This window comes from Desmodus rotundus, chromosome 6 (genome assembly GCF_022682495.2).
Source record: "Desmodus rotundus isolate HL8 chromosome 6, HLdesRot8A.1, whole genome shotgun sequence".
NCBI classification, from domain to species: Eukaryota; Metazoa; Chordata; class Mammalia; order Chiroptera; family Phyllostomidae; genus Desmodus; species Desmodus rotundus.
In genome coordinates this window covers 154,551,520-154,569,776 of record NC_071392.1, presented here as the reverse complement: position 1 = coordinate 154,569,776, position 18,257 = coordinate 154,551,520, and the positions used below count along the sequence as shown (strand labels likewise).

General features: G+C 47.2%; 1 protein-coding gene across 5 annotated transcripts in view; it reads left to right on the top strand.

Annotated features, from left to right (window-relative positions):
• Positions 1 to 2,937: 2,937 nt before the first annotated feature.
• FBXW11 (F-box and WD repeat domain containing 11) overlaps positions 2,938 to 18,257 on the top strand; it is a 103,564-nt gene continuing 88,244 nt past the window's right edge. For 2 of the 5 annotated variants that reach the window (XM_053927106.2, XM_053927105.2), the window contains exon 1: positions 2,938 to 3,142. In XM_053927106.2, the coding sequence (XP_053783081.1) occupies positions 3,098 to 3,142 (45 nt within the window). In that variant the 5' untranslated portion in view covers positions 2,938 to 3,097. Of the gene's footprint in view, positions 3,143 to 11,760; positions 11,921 to 18,257 lie in introns of all 5 variants that reach the window. The other 3 variants (XM_053927107.2, XM_053927108.2, XM_053927104.2) reach the window with 3 other exon arrangements.

Below are 18,257 nucleotides of genomic sequence, written 5' to 3'. Positions count from 1 at the left end.
GGTCTGCTTCTCACACAGCCCGGGTGAGGCTTCTGTCATACGTGCCTCTGATTACCATGCTGAGCTCCTGGAATTTGACCCAGTAACTGCAGTATTCTTCCCCGTAAGGAGGGACATGGCTTTAATAAAAGAAACCGTGAGTTATCTCCACCACAGTTCCAACGCCAAGGGGTGCGAATTCAAGTATCTGTGAGGGGTAGGCACACAGTTTAAATGAGAGAAGCGTGCAGACAGAAGGCAACAGGGAGGCATAGTGACGGTGGAAATCGAGTACAGGCTTTGGATGGTTGCTACTTAATTCTTGCATATTGTTGCCCTGCGGATCCGATATAGTCAGAGTTTAATTTTTTGACAGAAGCATGAAATGCAGATGTTAAAGTGTCAAGCTGTCAGAATTTCACAGCAATAAAAAAGATGGTGTGATAAATGCACATACTGGTGTATCCTATTCAGCTTGTGAGTCCTCCCCTTCCCCTCTGTGCCAGGTCCTGGGGCACGTGCCGGGACCTCAGGAGTCCTGCTTGGCTGTTACACTGGTGTCCCCAGTGAACCACGACTCCATTCACAACCTTGTGTAGTCCCTTCCCACACCGATTCTGGGCTGGGCCATGAAACTTGCTTTGGCCAATGGGACATTGGCAAAGGCTTAATGAGCATTTGTTCACTGGGGCCCTGTCCCCTCGGCAGCTAGTTATCCTGCAGGAGCTTGACTGATGATAAGCCACGTGCAAAGGGAGGCCCTAGAGGCTGTTTTGATGAGCTCCCAGCTGATGGCTGTCCCGTGAGTAATCTCAGCTTGCACTATGTGGGCTCAGCTGAATCCAGTCAACCCACACAATTGTAAAAAAAATAAATAAGGCATTTTAAGCTACTAAGTCGTGGGGGTGTTTTATTATAATGCAATAGGCAACTGAAACACAGGTCATTTATTCTAACCCATTTGCTTTACTAATGGATGTCCCAAGGCACAGGGAGGAGAAGGGGTCTGATGAAATTCAGAGAGCAAGTTAGTGGCAATAAATTTCCAGTCCTGTGCACTGTCTTCCTATTGCTTTTCTTTCAATTCCCTGTTGGAAAGCACAAGATCAGGACTACGAAACTTCAAACGCTAACTGTAAGGAACTTACACGGTGTTCTGCATGCGTACGAAATACTGTAATAATCTGGACCCTAGAAATGGGAAGATTTCTAGCTCATCTAGTCCCCTCACTTTACAGGTGCAGAGAATGAAAAAACAAACAAACAAACAAAAAAATCCACGTGAGAGAGGGAAAAGCTGCCTCTGACCTTTGGAAGCTGACCTGGTACATTGCAGCCAGGCTGTTACATTACTAGGTGATAGCCTCTCCCTCTTAGCTTGGCCTTGTTTTCTCCTGTTGAATATAATTTCACAGTACATAAACATCAGACAAGAGCATTCTGTAACCACGATAGGTGAAGACAGAACAAGGCCGTTAAATCTTTCGGAGCAGCACATAAAACATAAACATTGTTTAAACCACAAAAATGACCAAACACCCCGATCCTTGCTAATATGAGGGGGCTGCTACTTTTTTTGCATCCTCACCCGAGGACATTTTTTAACATTGTTTTTAGAGAGAAGCATCAGTTGGTTGCATCCTGTACACTTCTGGACTGGGGAACGAACAACCCAGGCATGCTCCCTGACTGGCAATGGAACCTGCAACCCTTCAGTTCCGGGAGCACACTCCAATCAATGGAGCCACACCGGCCAGGGCAGGGCTGCTGCTGCTGCTTTGCCAATAGCTTACCCTCAGCCTAGTACTCCTCCCTTCCAGGTAAGATTTCTGAGATACTCACTGAATTCCCCGATTCCTGGCACCATCTACCGTAATCCGGTACAGCCCTACTTCCTCAAACCCTCTCCCAAGTCACCTAACAACCCCCACGGAGATGCCGCACGGTTCCTCGTGGTGCGCGTTCTTCCTTCCAGTAACCAGTTAATGAACCCACTTGTTCAACTGTTACAGTGTCCCTGATGGTCTTCGATTAGAAGGCACTGGCCGACCCGCCAAAGTTCACACGGAGCTTGGTGACAGAGTTCACGAGGAGTCTCCAGGCCTCCTGTCACTCTTTTGGTTCATGTTCCCTTCCCGCACCTCCCACTAGAATTAAGCTCCACGAGGACAGAAGCCTTTTCTGTGATGTTCAGAGCTGATTCCCAGTGCCCGGCAGGGCCTGGAAGTTCATACTTTCGGAGCGAATAAATGAGTAAGAGGGGCTCAATATACGCAGGTTCCCTTGCTTTCTCGGCTCCTTCCAGGTCGTGGTGCATACAGACAGCACCACAGCTCCTCTCCATAAACCTCTTCTCCAGCTAAATCTCCAAACACCTCGCTGGGATGCCGGAGAGGGATACCCTCACGGATCCTCTTCCCTTGCCTGAGCTTCTCTCGCGCTCCCTCCCTCTCCCACACCTGGGCCCCAAGACCATCCCCTCCTAAAGCACGTAGAACCCACCTGTCTCCAACTTGGGTCCCTACCACCAGACACTCGCAGACCAGCGGAGCCGCTACCTAAACGTCTAATGGGCACTGCGGGCACCGACCGCGCATGTACGGAAATAGGTCGCACACGCAGGACCTCTGACAAGTGAAGAGTTGCCTCTGAGTTTCCCTTCCTGTCTGAGTCGACTTGGGCTGCCGGGAAGTCGGGCGAAAGTGGCGGAAAGAGAAACCGGGCGCAGGGTTTTCTGGGACATGTAGTTGAGGAACTCTCGAGGCGCTACCTGGAGGGAGCCCTTACTTCTTCAGGTCTGCACGTCCCGCATTCACTCTGCAGTGCGCTACTTTCGGCTCAGAATTCAGCTTCGCGCTGCCAGGAGGGACTGGCCCGGCGTCGGACTCTCGCTCCCACAAGGCCCTGCGGAGCCCGCGGCGCCTGCTGGGAGCTGTAGTCCTCGCTCTGCGTACTGCGTTCGCCGAGGACGAGGGCGGAGCTGCCGGCGGCCCGGGCGGGCTGGCAGCTAGAGTGGGTGCGAGTACCGCCTCTGCCTCTGCCGCCTCCGCCGTCGCCTCCTCCGCCCGGGCGGTTCACTGCTGCGCCGGGAGAGCGAGGCGGGGCCGCCGGGGCCGCCATGGAGCCCGACTCGGTGATTGAGGACAAGACCATCGAGCTCATGGTGAGTGCGGCCCGCTGGACCGTCTGTTCTTCTGTCCGTCGGGCCCCGGGCGGGCCTGCCCACCTCAGCGTCCGGCGCGAGGCCGGCCCTTGGCCCTTCCCCGCTGTCTCGGCCCGCACTCCGGCCCCCTGCCTTCCATGGCCTCGGGCCCGGCGGGGTTTCTTCGGATCCCTAGAGATCTCAGGCCGGAGCTGGCCCGGCCCCCTCCTGCCCCTCGGTTCTCCCTCCCCCTGCCCTGTCTCCGGGCCCGTCTCTCGAACGACCCTCGCTCGCTAACGCTGTGGCCTGAGCTCACACTCGCTCTAGCATTTCATCCTCCTCTTAGAAGTGGATTTCTTTATTTTTCTCCTCTATTCCTCCGGCCCAGGCCTGCACCGCTCTTGCAAGCCCCACTTAGGCCGAGCGAGATGGTGGTGGGAGGAGGCCCGTGGGAGATCGGTCCGGGCCTCGGGCCTCCGCGTCCCAATAGGGGTCTCAGCACCCTCTCCCCAACAATCTAGGGCTGTGTAGATGCCGGGATAAGCCCCACAGGGGTGGAGGTGGAAGCTCTGGGGTTGGAGGCTGTGACGGATTAGGGGCCTCTTTCCCGGACCCCAGTGATGTCCAGCTTCTGGGACAAAGGGTTTCCTACTGGGCCGAGAGGGATGTTCGCATAGCGAGGCCCTAGGTACTCTGGATTCCATCTCCCAGAAAAGGGAAACCGTAACTTCACGTTTTCCAGAGCTGCTTGGGGAAATTGGGGAGGAGGGGGGGAGGGGTTGTCCTCATGACTGCCGCCAGTTCTTTCTTCTCAAAAAGAGAAAAAAATAAATAAAATAAAATAAAATAAAATAAAATAAAATAAAGGAAAGAAAAAGGAGAATCCTAAGCCCCTGGGGAAGCGGTCACTCTTCTGTTAGAAACCACTGGTAGCCAGGCCAGACTTCCTCGCCCCCGCAGACACCCCCAACCCCTTTCCCCCTTAGGACGTGGAGCCAGAAGGGGTTTTCAGAAACAGGTCCGGGAAGGATTGGCTAGTAGGATTTGCTAATTGGTGGATGATTGGGTGGGAGAAATAAAATACGACAGCTACATTACCTGCCAGTTCGAACGTTAGGGAAACCAGACTGGGCTGTGGAGGAAGTCATTGCCTCAGCAAATGGACAAGCCCAGGGCTTCTTCCTGTGGAAACCTCCACAGTTTCTTTGTATCTCTCCTAACAAGGTAACAACTTCTACCCAGGATCCAGAGGAAAGGTGAAAGAATCTACTTAACCCAGCAAAATGTTTTCCTAGCCAGATTTTCTCCAGTGTGAAAATGCTTATTGAGTCAGTGATTCCACTGGGTAGGGTTGGTGACATCAGAGCCACTTCCCCCATTTAATGCTATAAATAATAAATGGTGACACTGAGAGTCTGTTGGAGAGCCACATGGTCTCTGTGGATGCTGGTATCTGGGGAGTCGAGATACCTGTTTTAAAAATGGAAGTACAGTAGCATAAATAGGGAGGCAGGTTAATATTTGCTGTCCTTTGCGTAATCCCCAGAACTACACTTCTCCCTCATTCTTGAGAACCATAAAAACAATAGCCCTAGTAGTTTCCGATTTGTGTGTGTGTGTGTACACGTGTGGTTGCTTTCTAAGGGATACTGTCACATGTGGATTTTTATTTCATTTTCCTTTATTAAGTAATTTTTTTCTTCTCACTGTAATTTATCAAGTCTTTGACATTCTGCAACTTTTGTAGATTATTTTGGTAAAATATCTTAATTAGAATTACAAAGGTAATACCTATTATGGACGTACTTACAGTACATGTGCTTAAAACACAGGAGTACTTCATAATTGAAAAATTGTATCTTGGTGCCTCTTTGACATTGGCTGTTTTGTGCCCCTCTCATACTCATTTAAAAAATAACTAAATGTCTTTATTTTCAAAAGGATTAGGAGAAATACAGTGTAATCCATTAAGTGTGGGTGTATGGTAAAAAAAAAAAAAATCTTTTGCCTAAATTTACTGGCTTTCTATCCTTACAACTTAAAAATATTTTGACTTTACATGATTGTATTTGTCTATGATCAGAAAAGATATTTCAGCCTTTTAAAGACATTATAAACTGGACTCTTGGAAATTTAACACAGAGTTTAGTAGTTGTTTAGATCAATTTTAAAATGGCTTTTTATATATGGATTTTGATATTCCCTCAAAGGGATACCTGTTAAGACTCTTAGGCAACCCTTTTCATAAACATAAATGTATGTATGTATTTACTTATTTATTTTATTTATATGTATTTGTTTTAGTGTAGTGGATAGCACAAATACTTAACAACTGATTTAATACATCTGATCCAGGATCAGAGGTAGGAATGATAAAGCCTTAAATCTGACTGCGGGTGGCTTCCTGTATTCACTGCATTCTCATTGCAGCGTGCAGAAGTAGGTTACAAATAATTTTTACAGCCCCAGCTGAGTCGCTCAGTTGATTAGAACTTTGTCGCAATACCCTGAGGTTGTGGGTTCGATCCCCAGTCAGGGTACATGCAAGAATCAACCAATGACTGCGTAAATAACTAGAACAACAGAAATCCATGTTTCTCTCTCTCTCAAAATCAGTAAGTTAAAACTAACATTTTACATTGGTTTCAAAACAAACATGATGGAAGGAGCGGAAGGGGTTAAAGGGATGGTGTTTTGAAAGCCTAAAGCATGGAATATTTTTAGATGTTTATGAGTCAGATTCAGTACTCAAATATTTGTGAGTGTGCTGCCTGTACCAGCGCGGGACTTCACGGTTAACAGGGCAACTCCATTCGGTATTTCGGAGCGTTGTGTAGTAAAGAGAGGACACAGACTTCTTGGGCATCTCTGATTTCTTAATCTTCGTTCTTTTACTTTCTTTCATTTTGATTCTCCTTTTTTTTCTTGCACTTTTTTTAGTTTACTAGGAAATACAGCTGGTGACAGGGCAATGAAAATTCCCGAAATAAAACCCTGTTGTGATTGTTGCTCCCGCCGGAGGCTGGGTCCGCAAAGAGTGCTTCCCCCTAGACCTGCCTCATTGGGTTCGGCCTTTAATACAGACTAGGTACTTCTGACTGAGATAATTATACTTGCAATTGCTGATGGTAAATAATTTAACCACCAAATGACCTTTATGGCCTTATATTGGTCCAGTATATACTACCTTGTTTGTGGGACTGTTTTTCATACTTCTGGCTTTGGCAAATCAGCTTCATTATTATTAATGAGGTAGAAAAGTAGTAACCAATTTTAGCTGTACCAAGTTCACCAGGCTGTGTCTGGTGGACTTCACTGGAAAGAAAGAAAATTGTGCATCGTATATCACGTGATATGTATTAATGCTTGAGTTAGGATATGGGGCCCTCGTTACTAGAAAGCTCTCGCGGAGCTGCGAATTGGGACAGAAAGATGGATAATCTTCTATTAGAAGGTGGCAGAAGGTGGTGTTCGAAGTGTAGGAAGGGTCATCCTGGCTCCTCTATGGGTGTGAACTCATCCCTCTCCCCACCTTTACCAAACTAATGGGCGGTTGGTGCTCTGTTGTTATCTGTTGAATGGTTCCCCTCTTTGCTAAGTGACCTTAAGTGAGCCATTTCCCTTCTGCGTTACGCCTAAGTGGCTGTCTCCCTGGTTGAATGCAGTAATGTAGGTCAAGTATATCGGACCTTATTAAGAAGGTGTGATGTCAGCGCTGTTTTCGGAGCTATTGGAGAAAGGCAGGCCACAAAGCCACGGAGATGAAAGAAACAAGTGCAGATACTGGGAAGACATTTTTTTGGATATCGCTCCCTTCCTATCATTGGCTTCCAAAGTGGAGTAAGTGGGATTGTTTAGTAACTCCTTTATGAAATTGGATGTGACTGTCACTTAGCCTCGTCTAAGTCTGGCCCTGTGCTGATTTGCCAAATGCAGATTAAATAGAGAAAGGTTTAAGTAGGTCCGAATGAAGTAAATGGTATGCATATTCATAGATCCCATCGACGTGCCTCAAGAGGCTGTGGATAAAATGCATCAGTTTTGGCCCCCGATTTTGGAGTCGGTCAGATGTCCTCTCAGATCTGCCGAAGAGAAGCATGATCCCGCATACCAGTCTCTTGGCCTGACTGCTGTACCCTGAAAATGGAGAGTTGGCCGGGGACCCCATTACTCGGGCTCACAGAACAGCACGCGTGTCCCTCCGGGTCCTGCTGTTTGAGCCCACCAGTTCTAGAAGCAAACTCTTCTGTGCTGGGGGGTGCCTGGGGTCCTGAGTTTTATGTGGTGACGGTCACACTTCTAAGGGAAAGAAAGCATTTCAAGTCCTCGAATTCCAATCCCAGCCTCCCTTCTGGCTTTGCTTCCCACATTTCTCACTTATTTTATGTCCCAGCCAAAGCTTGGAGGACCCTGCTTGTCCTGATTCTGATCACGCTGGTCAGCACTGATAGGAACTGACCTAAGCCCGTGTACTGAAGGCTAATCATATTTTCAGGAAGGACCTAATGTAATAGTTGGCTCTCTGGCTAAATTAGCTTAGGTCAGGTCTCAGCAATTCTCTCCTAGCTGTGCTGATAAAGTCCTGTCCCCTCAGAACAATGTAGGTGCCACTTCATGGTGTCAGTGTCTGTTAGGGTGGCAGGTACCACTTGGGTTTTGTATCTGTAGCACCGCCCACGTGGTAATCATTGTCCAGTGAAGCGAACGGGTCCTGGCACTTGGTGTTTATCCTGTGGCACTCCACGCACTCCGGGCTTGGATTGCAGTTTCCGGCTTGTGTGCTCTGTTAAAGGAGAAACTCACAGTGTCTTCTTGTAGCAGGCGTTTGGTAACTGTTGTGTTGAATTTTTGGTTGATCGTTTATATGCATTATTGCCGTCTGCTTGTATCTTAACCCTCTTTTCTGGGAATTCCGGCATACATCACTAATTCTCATCACAATCGGATCCCGACTTTTACAGTGCTTACACCTTCCCGTTTATCAAAGCCTTCTGGTCACGTCTGAGCTTCCCTTCCAGAGGCTGCACACAGTTGTCCTTCGAATCCGTCCTTCCTAATGCTTAGCACCTAGGTGTGCGGTAGATGTTTGTTGATTTAAATTAACGTTAGGGTTTTTTCCCATGCTGCGAAACCGTTTTAAGATTTCCTTTTGACAGCCTTACGACAAGGGCGGACGCGTGGATGGACGAGAAGAGGCTGGTAAGGGGAAGAAGAAGGTGGTGTGTGGCGGACATGTTAACCGTATTCACAGAACTTGACACTGACATACACACAGGTTGACTTCCGTCCACCCCCGAGTGCGGTCGATCGCACAGTATTGAGGAAACCTGGACTCCTCGCACAGCTGTGGGTGCCAACCGGCCAAACAGGCGATGAGTTCTAAGGGTCCTGCAGCCTTTCGGAAGCATGATTTAGCAGAAAGGGCATGCGCTTCAGAGTGAAACCCCGGATTTTTCTCCCAGCTCTGTCACTGGCCAGCTGTGTGAACCTAAGGAAGTTAACCTGAGGATTTTATTACATGTAAAGAAAAGAAAATGTAGTCACTGCCGTGAGTTGTTGAGAGGCCTGTGGGTTGCCTTAGCGATGCGTGTGTGCGAGGCTGGTCTCTCGGCACCTGCTTGTGGTACTAGCGTTCCCCCCCAGTTCAAGGACTGCATCTGTAAAGCACCGTCGAGACAGATGGCGTGAAGAGGCTTTAATTCCCCCCCCCCCCAAGTTGTGTATGTATTTATTTGGGAAGCTTTACAGAAGCCTGAAGTTCACTTGCTTCTCAGCATACAGTTGTTTCAGGATCTTTGGGGAAAATGACGGACTGACACAGTATTGTCTTGGAAATCTGGGCAGTACTGTTAAAATGACTAAGAACTGCAGTGAGGCATCGTTGGACTGTACTCGAACGAGAGAGAACCCCTGTCTGAGGTTTCCTGGTAGAAAGAGACGGGTGAGTCGTTGGATTAACACCGAGCATTGTGATTTATGTTTGATTGGTGTAGGATTTTTGACTTCTTGTCATTTTAGCAAAGCTGATGATTTCAACCTTTAACAGAATGAGCAGTGAGTACAATACAAGATTTCCTCCTGAGCTGTATTTGAGTTGTTCATTGAAGAGTTGACAAAGGGGGAAAACCTGTTGGTCAAGAGCGAGCTTGTCACCCTCAGTTAGTTTCTGCTGATCACAGTTGCCCAACAGGAAGTTTGTCTGTGTAGGCAAATGAGAGACAAACCAGGAAGACCTGACACTCGAGCTGGTATCTCTAACTGGATCTTACTATTGTCTTAACAAACTTCAAAGATTACAGAGTTCTGTGCGTGATGTCAGCAGGAAGCACTTTTAGGAAATTCCCTCTCAGGGTTAGTTAACAAGGAGGATTTCACCCAGCGCAAAGCCGTGCGGTAGCAACAGTGGGACGTGGACATGTAACATGAAAAAAAGTCTCTGAGTAGAGAGGTGTGCACACGTAAGGATAATAATGAGCATGGGAAACTATTGTCTAATAGCGAGCTTCTGTCCACAGAAGGGAAAGAAAAACTGAGAGCTCTACTACAGAGAAAAAAAGGAACTGGAGTACTTTTTCATCTGTTTAAGAGTTACATTGAGAACACTTAACCACTTACGAGAACTAATAGTCAAACATATTTTGGTTCTGTGAAATGATCGCTTGGGAGATTTCCAGAGAGAGAGGGACGGAGCACAGGAAGATTTCGGTCTTGACACCCCTGGGCTGGCATCTGTCCATCCCTGCGTCTCTTGCGGAAGGCCTCCCACCCTCTAGGCCTTCAGTCCATGTTAATTTGAAGGGAAGAGGGGAAATTGACTCAGTAATACAGGGAGGAGGCCTGACAGTTCAAGAGGTTCAGAAGTGAGTTCGCTAGTCAAGTTGTGTGGTTGTGTTTTGCTATAACTGTTCTGCATTTTCGTTACAGCAGTAAGTTACGCTTTGAAAAACAGAAGATTGCCTTAGGTAGCTACTAGCCACAGCTCACAACAGCTGCTTTTATCAAAATTGGGCTTCTAGTTTATTCTTAGGCTCCAGAGTAATATCACTCGATGGGAAAAATGTGAGCACTAATACCTCACTTGAGGTTTTACTTGTTTTGGGTATGAAGATATTTCCATCGGATTGTTCTGGGGAGGTTGGTCACTAACTGGTATTTCATTCACTTCAGATGCTTTGCTTACAGCTTGAAGAATCAGCATCTTTAGTCATTGCCTTTGCTTTATTAACATATCTTGGAATTTAAAAATTCCTCCATTTCAACCAGACCTGAGATCGTCCGTCAGAGACACAGTCTTTGCCTATAAACACAAAGACTAGTTGGGGAACACTGTACTGTGTTGTTTTATCATTGATTTTGTAGGCCGCGGTCTTCCATGGCTCTTCGTGAATGAAGAGCTTTTTTAAGTGGCAAGGTGTAGGGAGGTAGCTGTTGGAGGACGGCTCATGCGGTTCCGTTGTGTTTCGTCCAGCCAGGCTGAAGTCTTTACTCTTCCCTATTTTCTTTTCTGTTCTCCAGTGACGTTCATGGACTCAGGGACCTTTGAGAGTAGAGCTTGGTTTCTTCCGCCCCCGGGAATCTTGGCCCTTTCGAATCCTTGGACTTGGGTGCAGCTGGGCTGTGTGTAAAGGGCTGGGTTGGGGCTGTACCACCTAGTAGGTGGGGGACTTTGGCAAGTTCTTTCTTCTCATCTCTTCTGAGAAGTGAGTGAGTGATGACTGGAAAGGGCCTGGCCCATTAGGAGCCCTTCGGTCAAGGCAGGTATTTTAATGACTGCGGGAGTAGTTTTGCAACAGCGTGGCAAGTGAGGAAGTAGAAAATCATGCGCAAGAAAGTTTGCGGTCTTCGAAGTTCGTATCTGTGCCATTCTGTTGAATGCCGTTTTCTCTCTCAAAGTTTGTTTGGGATTTCCAGTCCCATAGACAAGTTGGTATGGTAGTAAAAGAATTTTCATGTAATGTGGATTGGGCTTATGTTACTGAAGGTGTCATCCCGTAAATTACTTAGTAGCGTGCTGTATTATGTTCCTTCGTTTACCCAGTGACTGGCCATTGTGGGGATTGGTCTTTACTGAATCAAAAGCACACTCTTACAATTATGCTGTGGTTTAAAATGTCCGTACTTCAGCGGAGGGGAGGTTTGGGTAATGTGCAGATTTGACGTCTTACGTGTCGCAAACCGAAAGATACCTTGTTGGGCGCTTAAATAAATGTCTTTGTTGGGAGGTATCGGAGCCCTCCCATCATCCTTGGTTTTGGCCGACAGCCTTTTTGTAACGGTGGAGGAGCTGTCTTAGAAAATGGCTCAGCAAGTTCGTTGTAGCCGAATGGTCCGGGACAATATGTGGATAACGGTGTAAGCTTTCAGCCGCTCTCATTTGGAAAGTGCACGTTATTTGTCATAGTAAATATTAATGTTAGGGACGCTAGCCTTTGCCATGCAGAATCTCTTACCCTCCTCTCAGCACAGAGGCGGGGACGCTGCTGCAGACCTTCCAGAGCAGGTAGCGTGCTCAGGGGCCGCAGCGCCCTTTCTGTGCCTCAGGTCCACCACTCCACCGACCCTTCCTTCCATTTCTTGGTGGCTGTCCTTTGCCGCTGGTGCCATGGTGGGTGTATGGATTGCTTTCTGTCTTTCAACAGTTACCGAAGTGCATGTTTGGGATTTTGTTGAAGAAAGCTGGATACGGTAAACGGAAAGCATCTGGGAAGCTGCTTGACCGCTGTCTTTTCTCAGACTAGTCTGAGAGGGAATCCCCATTCATTCTGGATTGGTGGATCTGACGTGCAGAATATTGCCCAGGTAAGCCACTACCCTGTCTTGTTTTGCTTTGTGGAACTCAACTTTCTGGAAGAAACTTGAAGTTTTTTTACTTCAGTGTCATGTTGGGGTGTGGACTACTGCAGGCCCGCGCGACGGGGCAGAAGTGCTGGTAAAAACTTGGTTGCAGTGTAGCAAGTGCAGTTACTTTTATTAAAGGCTTGAACGGTTTATGGTAATAGCCCAACGGGGAGTTTGGTTTAGGCAATAGCTTGTAAAATAGGGAAAACAAATGATACTATCTCATGATTTAGGGTTAATACCTCCTCGAAATAGGTTTTGTGGTTACCATTTAAAGTAGTGGTCTTTTATTCTCAGGACTCTTGGAAGGTCTTCTTAAAAACAGCTGTTTACTGAGCATCTGCTGAGTGCCAGGCACTCTGCTCTCTCCATACACTTACTCAGCTGGCACACGCTGTACCTGTGTATCTTACAGACCGTGACGTGGAGCTCGTAAGCGTCAAGTGCAAGTTGCCCAGGGTCACACAGCAAGGAAATGGCAGAGCCAAGCTTTAAGCTTGGGACTGTGTGTGTACTTCAACTTCTGGGTTTTCAAAATTGCCTCTCTGCAAGAGCGAGGTGTGGTGTTTTACAGCAGATTTCTGCTCGGAGAACACACGGTAGATCGTGGTGTGGCAGGGTGTTTTAATTATGTCTGGTGCTCTCCCAACTTAATGAGGAAATTGGGAGATCTCCAGTCAGCTCGTCGAGCAGACATTAAAGGTTACTTAGGGAGTGTGAGAGAGGCAATGAATTTAAAGGTCAAAGCATGTTCTATAGAGGGAAGTATCGCTTGGTCTAGTGAACTCAAACTTGTATTTTTTCAGTTCCTCCTGAGTTTTTATTGGTTATTTAAATAGCTCAGTAGCTTATTACGCAGACTTCTTTTGATCTCTGTGTTGTCAGCCTTATAAGTAGGACATTGTCGTAGGCAACTCTCTTGAAAATGTGCCTTTTTTTGGTATTTAATATTCTCTCCAGATTACCCATTCCTTTTAATCTTTAAAGAGTTCTTTTTTGCCCTGGCTGCTGTGGCTCAGTGGATTGAGCGCCGGCCTGTGAACCAAAGGGTCGCTGGTTCGATTCCCAGTCAGGGCACATGCCTGGGTTGAGGGTCAGGTCCTTAGTAGGGGGCACATGAGAGGCAACCGCACATTGATGTCTCTCTCCCTGTCTTTCTTCCTCCCTTCCCCTGTCTCTAAAAATAAATAAATAAAATAAGTTCTTCTTTATTATAGACTGATACTTTGACTTTGTGATCCTTTTAGTTTAATCCTTTATATTAGCTAGTAACTCTCCTCGGTGAGCATTTTCAGCGCTTGCCATCTGAAGAGCTGGCAGGACAGTGGTGGGGATAGAAATGAATAGCAGTTGGTACTTCCCGGGCCCCGACTCTGTCCTGAGCACAGTTCTAGGCACTTTCTATGTCTAACCTCGTTTTCACAGTAACCCAGTGAGGTAGGTGGGGAGGTAACGTTATTTCTATTTATTGATGAGGAAGTGGAAGCATAGAGCAGTTAAATAACATGTTCAAGGTCACACATCCGGTAAGAGACAAGGATGAGATATGTTTCCACGCAATCTGGCTTCAGAGAAGGTGCTCTAACCTCTGTGCTACGTGCTGCTTCTAGTTTAGAGTATCACCCAGTGATAAAAAGAGGGGCACAGACCCTGAAGACCCACCTGTGTGTTCTGACTTGGAGAAATCATCACTTAGGGAAAGGGGACAGTTGTTGTTCATTGTCCCTTACCTTCCGTAGAGACGGTCCAGCTCTCAGGCCCCGTTAGCCATCCAGGACCGCCTGTCCGCTCGTTTCCCGGGAGGACCCGCCGCAGGGTCGCTGAAGGTCATCTTCCAGAGCAGCGTTGCCAACGGAACTTCCTGTGACGTGGGGCGTGTTCCGTGTCTGGGCTGTGCTGCTCCCCGTGGTAGCCGCTCGCCAGCCACATCTGGCTATTTGGAAATATGTTTCTCTAAGTGAGGCACTAAATTTTTAGTTTTAATTTATATCCAAATAGCCACAGATACAGTTCTAGAATTTGCCTTTATCCTAGGTCTGGTCCTTGGTTTAACATTCCTGAAATCTGATCTGGTCAGCATGCTCCAGGCCCCTCTTCTCCCAGGGCTGGGCTCACATCAACCATCTGTGCAAGGCTGAAGTGTAAAGCCAGAATCCCAGTTTATTATTTTATAGTATGTGCTTGTCATGGTTAACGTAACCTTTTCTGATAAGTACGTTTGCTTACTTGGTTCTAATGAGTATGCCAGTTTAATTTTTCAAGTAAGAAACCTGAGACTCAAGCCAAATAACTGTGGAATATTCTCTTCACGTAGGTAAACTTTACCTACCAGGTCAGCTTCGTTAGCACGGACCCAACCAGGGGGTTGAGGTGTTTGCTGAACTGGGACTCAGACAGCCTCATTCGGGCTACTTTGGGGGTGGGTGGCTTTTCCTTAGGACAGAACCCCTTCTTTCAGCCTCTGCTGGCTTTCACTTCCCAGATCCTCTCCTGGTGAGGCACTCATTTTTAGGCGTGTTAGTAAGTTCAGTTTGAAGGCACTCACCCAGGTCCGGAAGCCCTTGTTCTCCACCAGTCACTTTGTCATTGCTGTGCTCCATTCTGTGCACATGTTTGACTCTGAGAAGGCAGTTGAGTTTTCCTGGCTTCCTATGGCCTCTTTCTGTCGAAACACACACAATCGCTTACTTAATTTGGCCGTATAGTGTGGGTTAGAACAGGAACATACTCATAAAAAATACACCTGGTGATACATCCTCTTTGCATTATTACGTGTGTCATTAAATGAGCTTGTTTTTAGCTTACTATGTCAGTACTCTGGGACTTCTTCTTCTGCTTTTAAAATATTAATAGAAAAAGTAGTGTAACTAAGTTCATATTTGGCTGTTAACTTTTCAGGTGTGTGCAAGATGGATTGAAGAGGCCATGGCAGGGAGACCAGTTAGTTCAAGAGGTCAATGATGAAGGCAAACCAGGGGTTGACAGTGGCCGTGATGGGGGTGGGCGCACTTCAGAGAGATGTGGTGGGAGGAGCTACAGAACTCGGGGGTTGTTCATGGGGGTAGGGCACAGTGCAGCGTAGTATGAGTTTTAGATTTTAGCATGGGCACCAAGGAGGGATGCTTTTCTCTTTCCAAGACATGGAATACTAGAAGAACAGATTGGCTGGGCTGGGGGTGGGGGGTTGAGAAAGAATGAGTTCAGTTTATCAGGAATTTGAGTTGCCTGATGACTGAATCCTCTAAGAGGGTAAGTGTCTAGTAGGAATATTGATCTGGAGCTCCCCAGAGAGAGCAGGGATAGGAAGACTCCAGAGTGTTTATTTAGCCTCCGCGGTAGCCACCGCTGCCTAGGGTTGGGAGGTGACTCAGTGGACAGGTTGAGGACTCTGTGTATTGGTGTATGAGAATGCCGACATAAAGCAGTGAGCCACAGCTGAGGTCATGTGACCTTGTAAATCACATGTGATACTGATGAAGAACTTACAGCTCTGTCTTTCCTTCTGGATCTGGGAATCCTGTTCAGCCCGTTCCCAGCCAGAAGTTAGCGCATTACACTTGGGTTGTGTTTTCTTTTGCACTGTAGTGGTTTGTTTAATTAATAGAGGTACCGTTTTTTGAAGTGTTTTTTTAAAAACTCCATGTTGTCACTATACGTCTTATGTACATTTATGCAAATTCAATTCTATGCATCTGGTGACAAAAACCAGGGGAAAATAACCTAAACAGTGAAGGTTCTGGGTCATGCGTGAGGTAGACATGGAAACCTGCTTTCCTTTGAGCCCGTCTCTGTTCCCGAGTGCTTCTCAGCTGGCTGTGATGGGAGTGAGTGCGGAGTTTTAAGCACAGTTGTAGCATTGGGCTAGGTGCAAGCGCAGACCAGATACTTCACCCCCTAGTCTTTCGCTGAAGAGACAGCAAAGTCCTCACGTGCTGGAGTGAAAATTGGCTGTGTTGGAGTTAAAATTGGCTGTGTTGGAGTTACTGAGATGGTGTGTGGGTCCAGAGGGGCACGTATTTAAGGGATTTCTAAGGCAGATTTTTACTATGTGCTACTTTCACCGCTTGCACGATGTCAGCCCCCATTCCCAGGTGAGCTGTAACGGCACTGTGATTAGGTTTGGTAATAAGAGCAAGGAGATGCGAGAAGTTCATTCCTGCTGCAGTCAGTCAATACTTAACAAGAAATAGTCTGAATCCATTATATATGCCTGTGGTACCCATTTCACACGGCACCGAAAGAAGTACACGGAAAATAAAGTGTCCCATTCCTTCTTTGTGGCTCTAGCGACTCAACCACATTATTCTGCACCTTGGTTTTCTTCAAATGTAAAATGTGACATGGTCATCTTTCATATCAGTTCCCAAAGAGCTCTCATGGATTTGCACAGATTTAAAAATTTACGAGATGCGTGCTGATTTATGTATGCGCGGTAATGTGCGAACGCAGTCTGGATCGACACACGTGGGTAGGTTGTTTCCAGTCTTTCGCTATTACACGTAATTCCGTGAAGAATGACGCAGGGGGTATGCCACGTCACGTGGAGGAGTGGTCAGGAAAGGCTCCTGCCTGTAAGCACCCTGGGTCGGAGGCTCCGGAAACCTGGCGGACACGGCATGCGGCCCTCCTGTCACCTGCGGCGGCCCCTGCTCTCCCAGGCCGTGTGAGGGTGCTCTGTGTCCGACTCTCGTGGTGTTCTGTGCGTTTTCAGCCCACTGCTTTTTTTAATCGGTTTCCTTTTTTTAATCCCCCGTAACATTTTTTAATTTCATACATATTGAAGACTTGGGGGAGAAAACCGTAAAACCCTATATACCCTCCACCTAGGTTCAACAATTACTGACATTTTTCCCATATTTGGATCATTTCTCTTCTGCCCCCAGGCCCGCCCCCCCTTCCCTCCCATCTTTCTCCCCTTCTCCCTCCGTCCTTCCCTCCTTGTACTCCCATCTTCCCTCCTTCTCTCTTCCTCTTCCGTGTTTCTCTCTCCAAATAATACCCTTTTTTGTTGTCAAAAATTTGAAGGTAAGATGAAAACATGGGGCTTCACCTCTAAGCATTTCAGCATGTATCTCCTGAGAATAAGGATGGTGTGTTCCTGTCTCTCAAACTGCAGACCCAGACACACACACGTGTGTGTGTGTATACACATCTTTATATAACCACATATTATATACAGTCATTTTTAAAACCCTCATCTGAGGATATTTTTTCATTGATCTGAGACAGACAGACAGACAGACATCGATTAGTTGTCTCCCATACGAGCCCCAACTGGGGATCGAACCCACAACCCTTTTCGTGTACCGGACGACACCTTAACCAACTGAGCCACCCGGCCAACGCTACAGCCATATAATTTTTATACATATACCACAGTACTGTTTTATACAAAACCACAATGCTATTTTTACGTCCAAGAAAATGAACCTAATTCTGTAATATAATAGTAAATATTCAGTTAATTTAAATTTTCCTAATTGTCCCAAGAATGTCTTTTCTAGTAGTCCCCTTCCCCCTTGGAAAAAACGGACAAACCCACAACACTAGGAACCAAGCAGAATACACCCTTTGTATTTGGTCGCGTCTCTTTAATTTCTTTTCGTTTGGAACAGCCCCTGCCTGCGCCCTTTGCCCCCTTCTCCTGGCATTGATTTTGGGGGGAGGAGGCCGGCTGAGTTCGTTGTCCTGTAGGATGTGCAGCATTCTCTGCTTGTTCATTTCCTCATTGTGTCGTTTAACTTGTTTCTCTAACTCCTGCACTTCCCGGAAACTGGAAGTTAGGTGAGAGGCCGACTGCAGCCAGGTGAAACCTTTTGTCTAGGGTGCTTCATCACGGGTGAAGTGTACCTTGCTCTGAGTCACGCTCGCTCGGAGGCCCGTAATGACAGGTTCTCTCATTCCCCATTAAAAAGGTACAGTTTCACCTGTGAAATAGCTCATTAGAAAGGAATGCATGGGATGTTTCGGCACCTTGTGAATATCCTGTTCCTGATCCTGGAATCAGTTACTACAGGAGGAGTTACAAAATTGTGGTTTGCCCTCCGTCTACCTCTGCTAGCCAGCATTCACACAACCTGACTCCCTTTTTCCTCTCTCCTGTTTGTGTCACCCCACTGCCCTGGACGCCCATGCACTGAGCGTGCCACCCGTCCCTTCCAGTCTTTGTTGATGCTCAGTGTGTCCAGGTTTGGCTGACCAGAGCCCCGTTGGGGCGGCTCCTGCTTCCTTTTGACACGAGCCCATCAGTCTGCGTGTGTCTCGGCTTTTTACTTGCCCTGCACCAGGAATCAGCCAT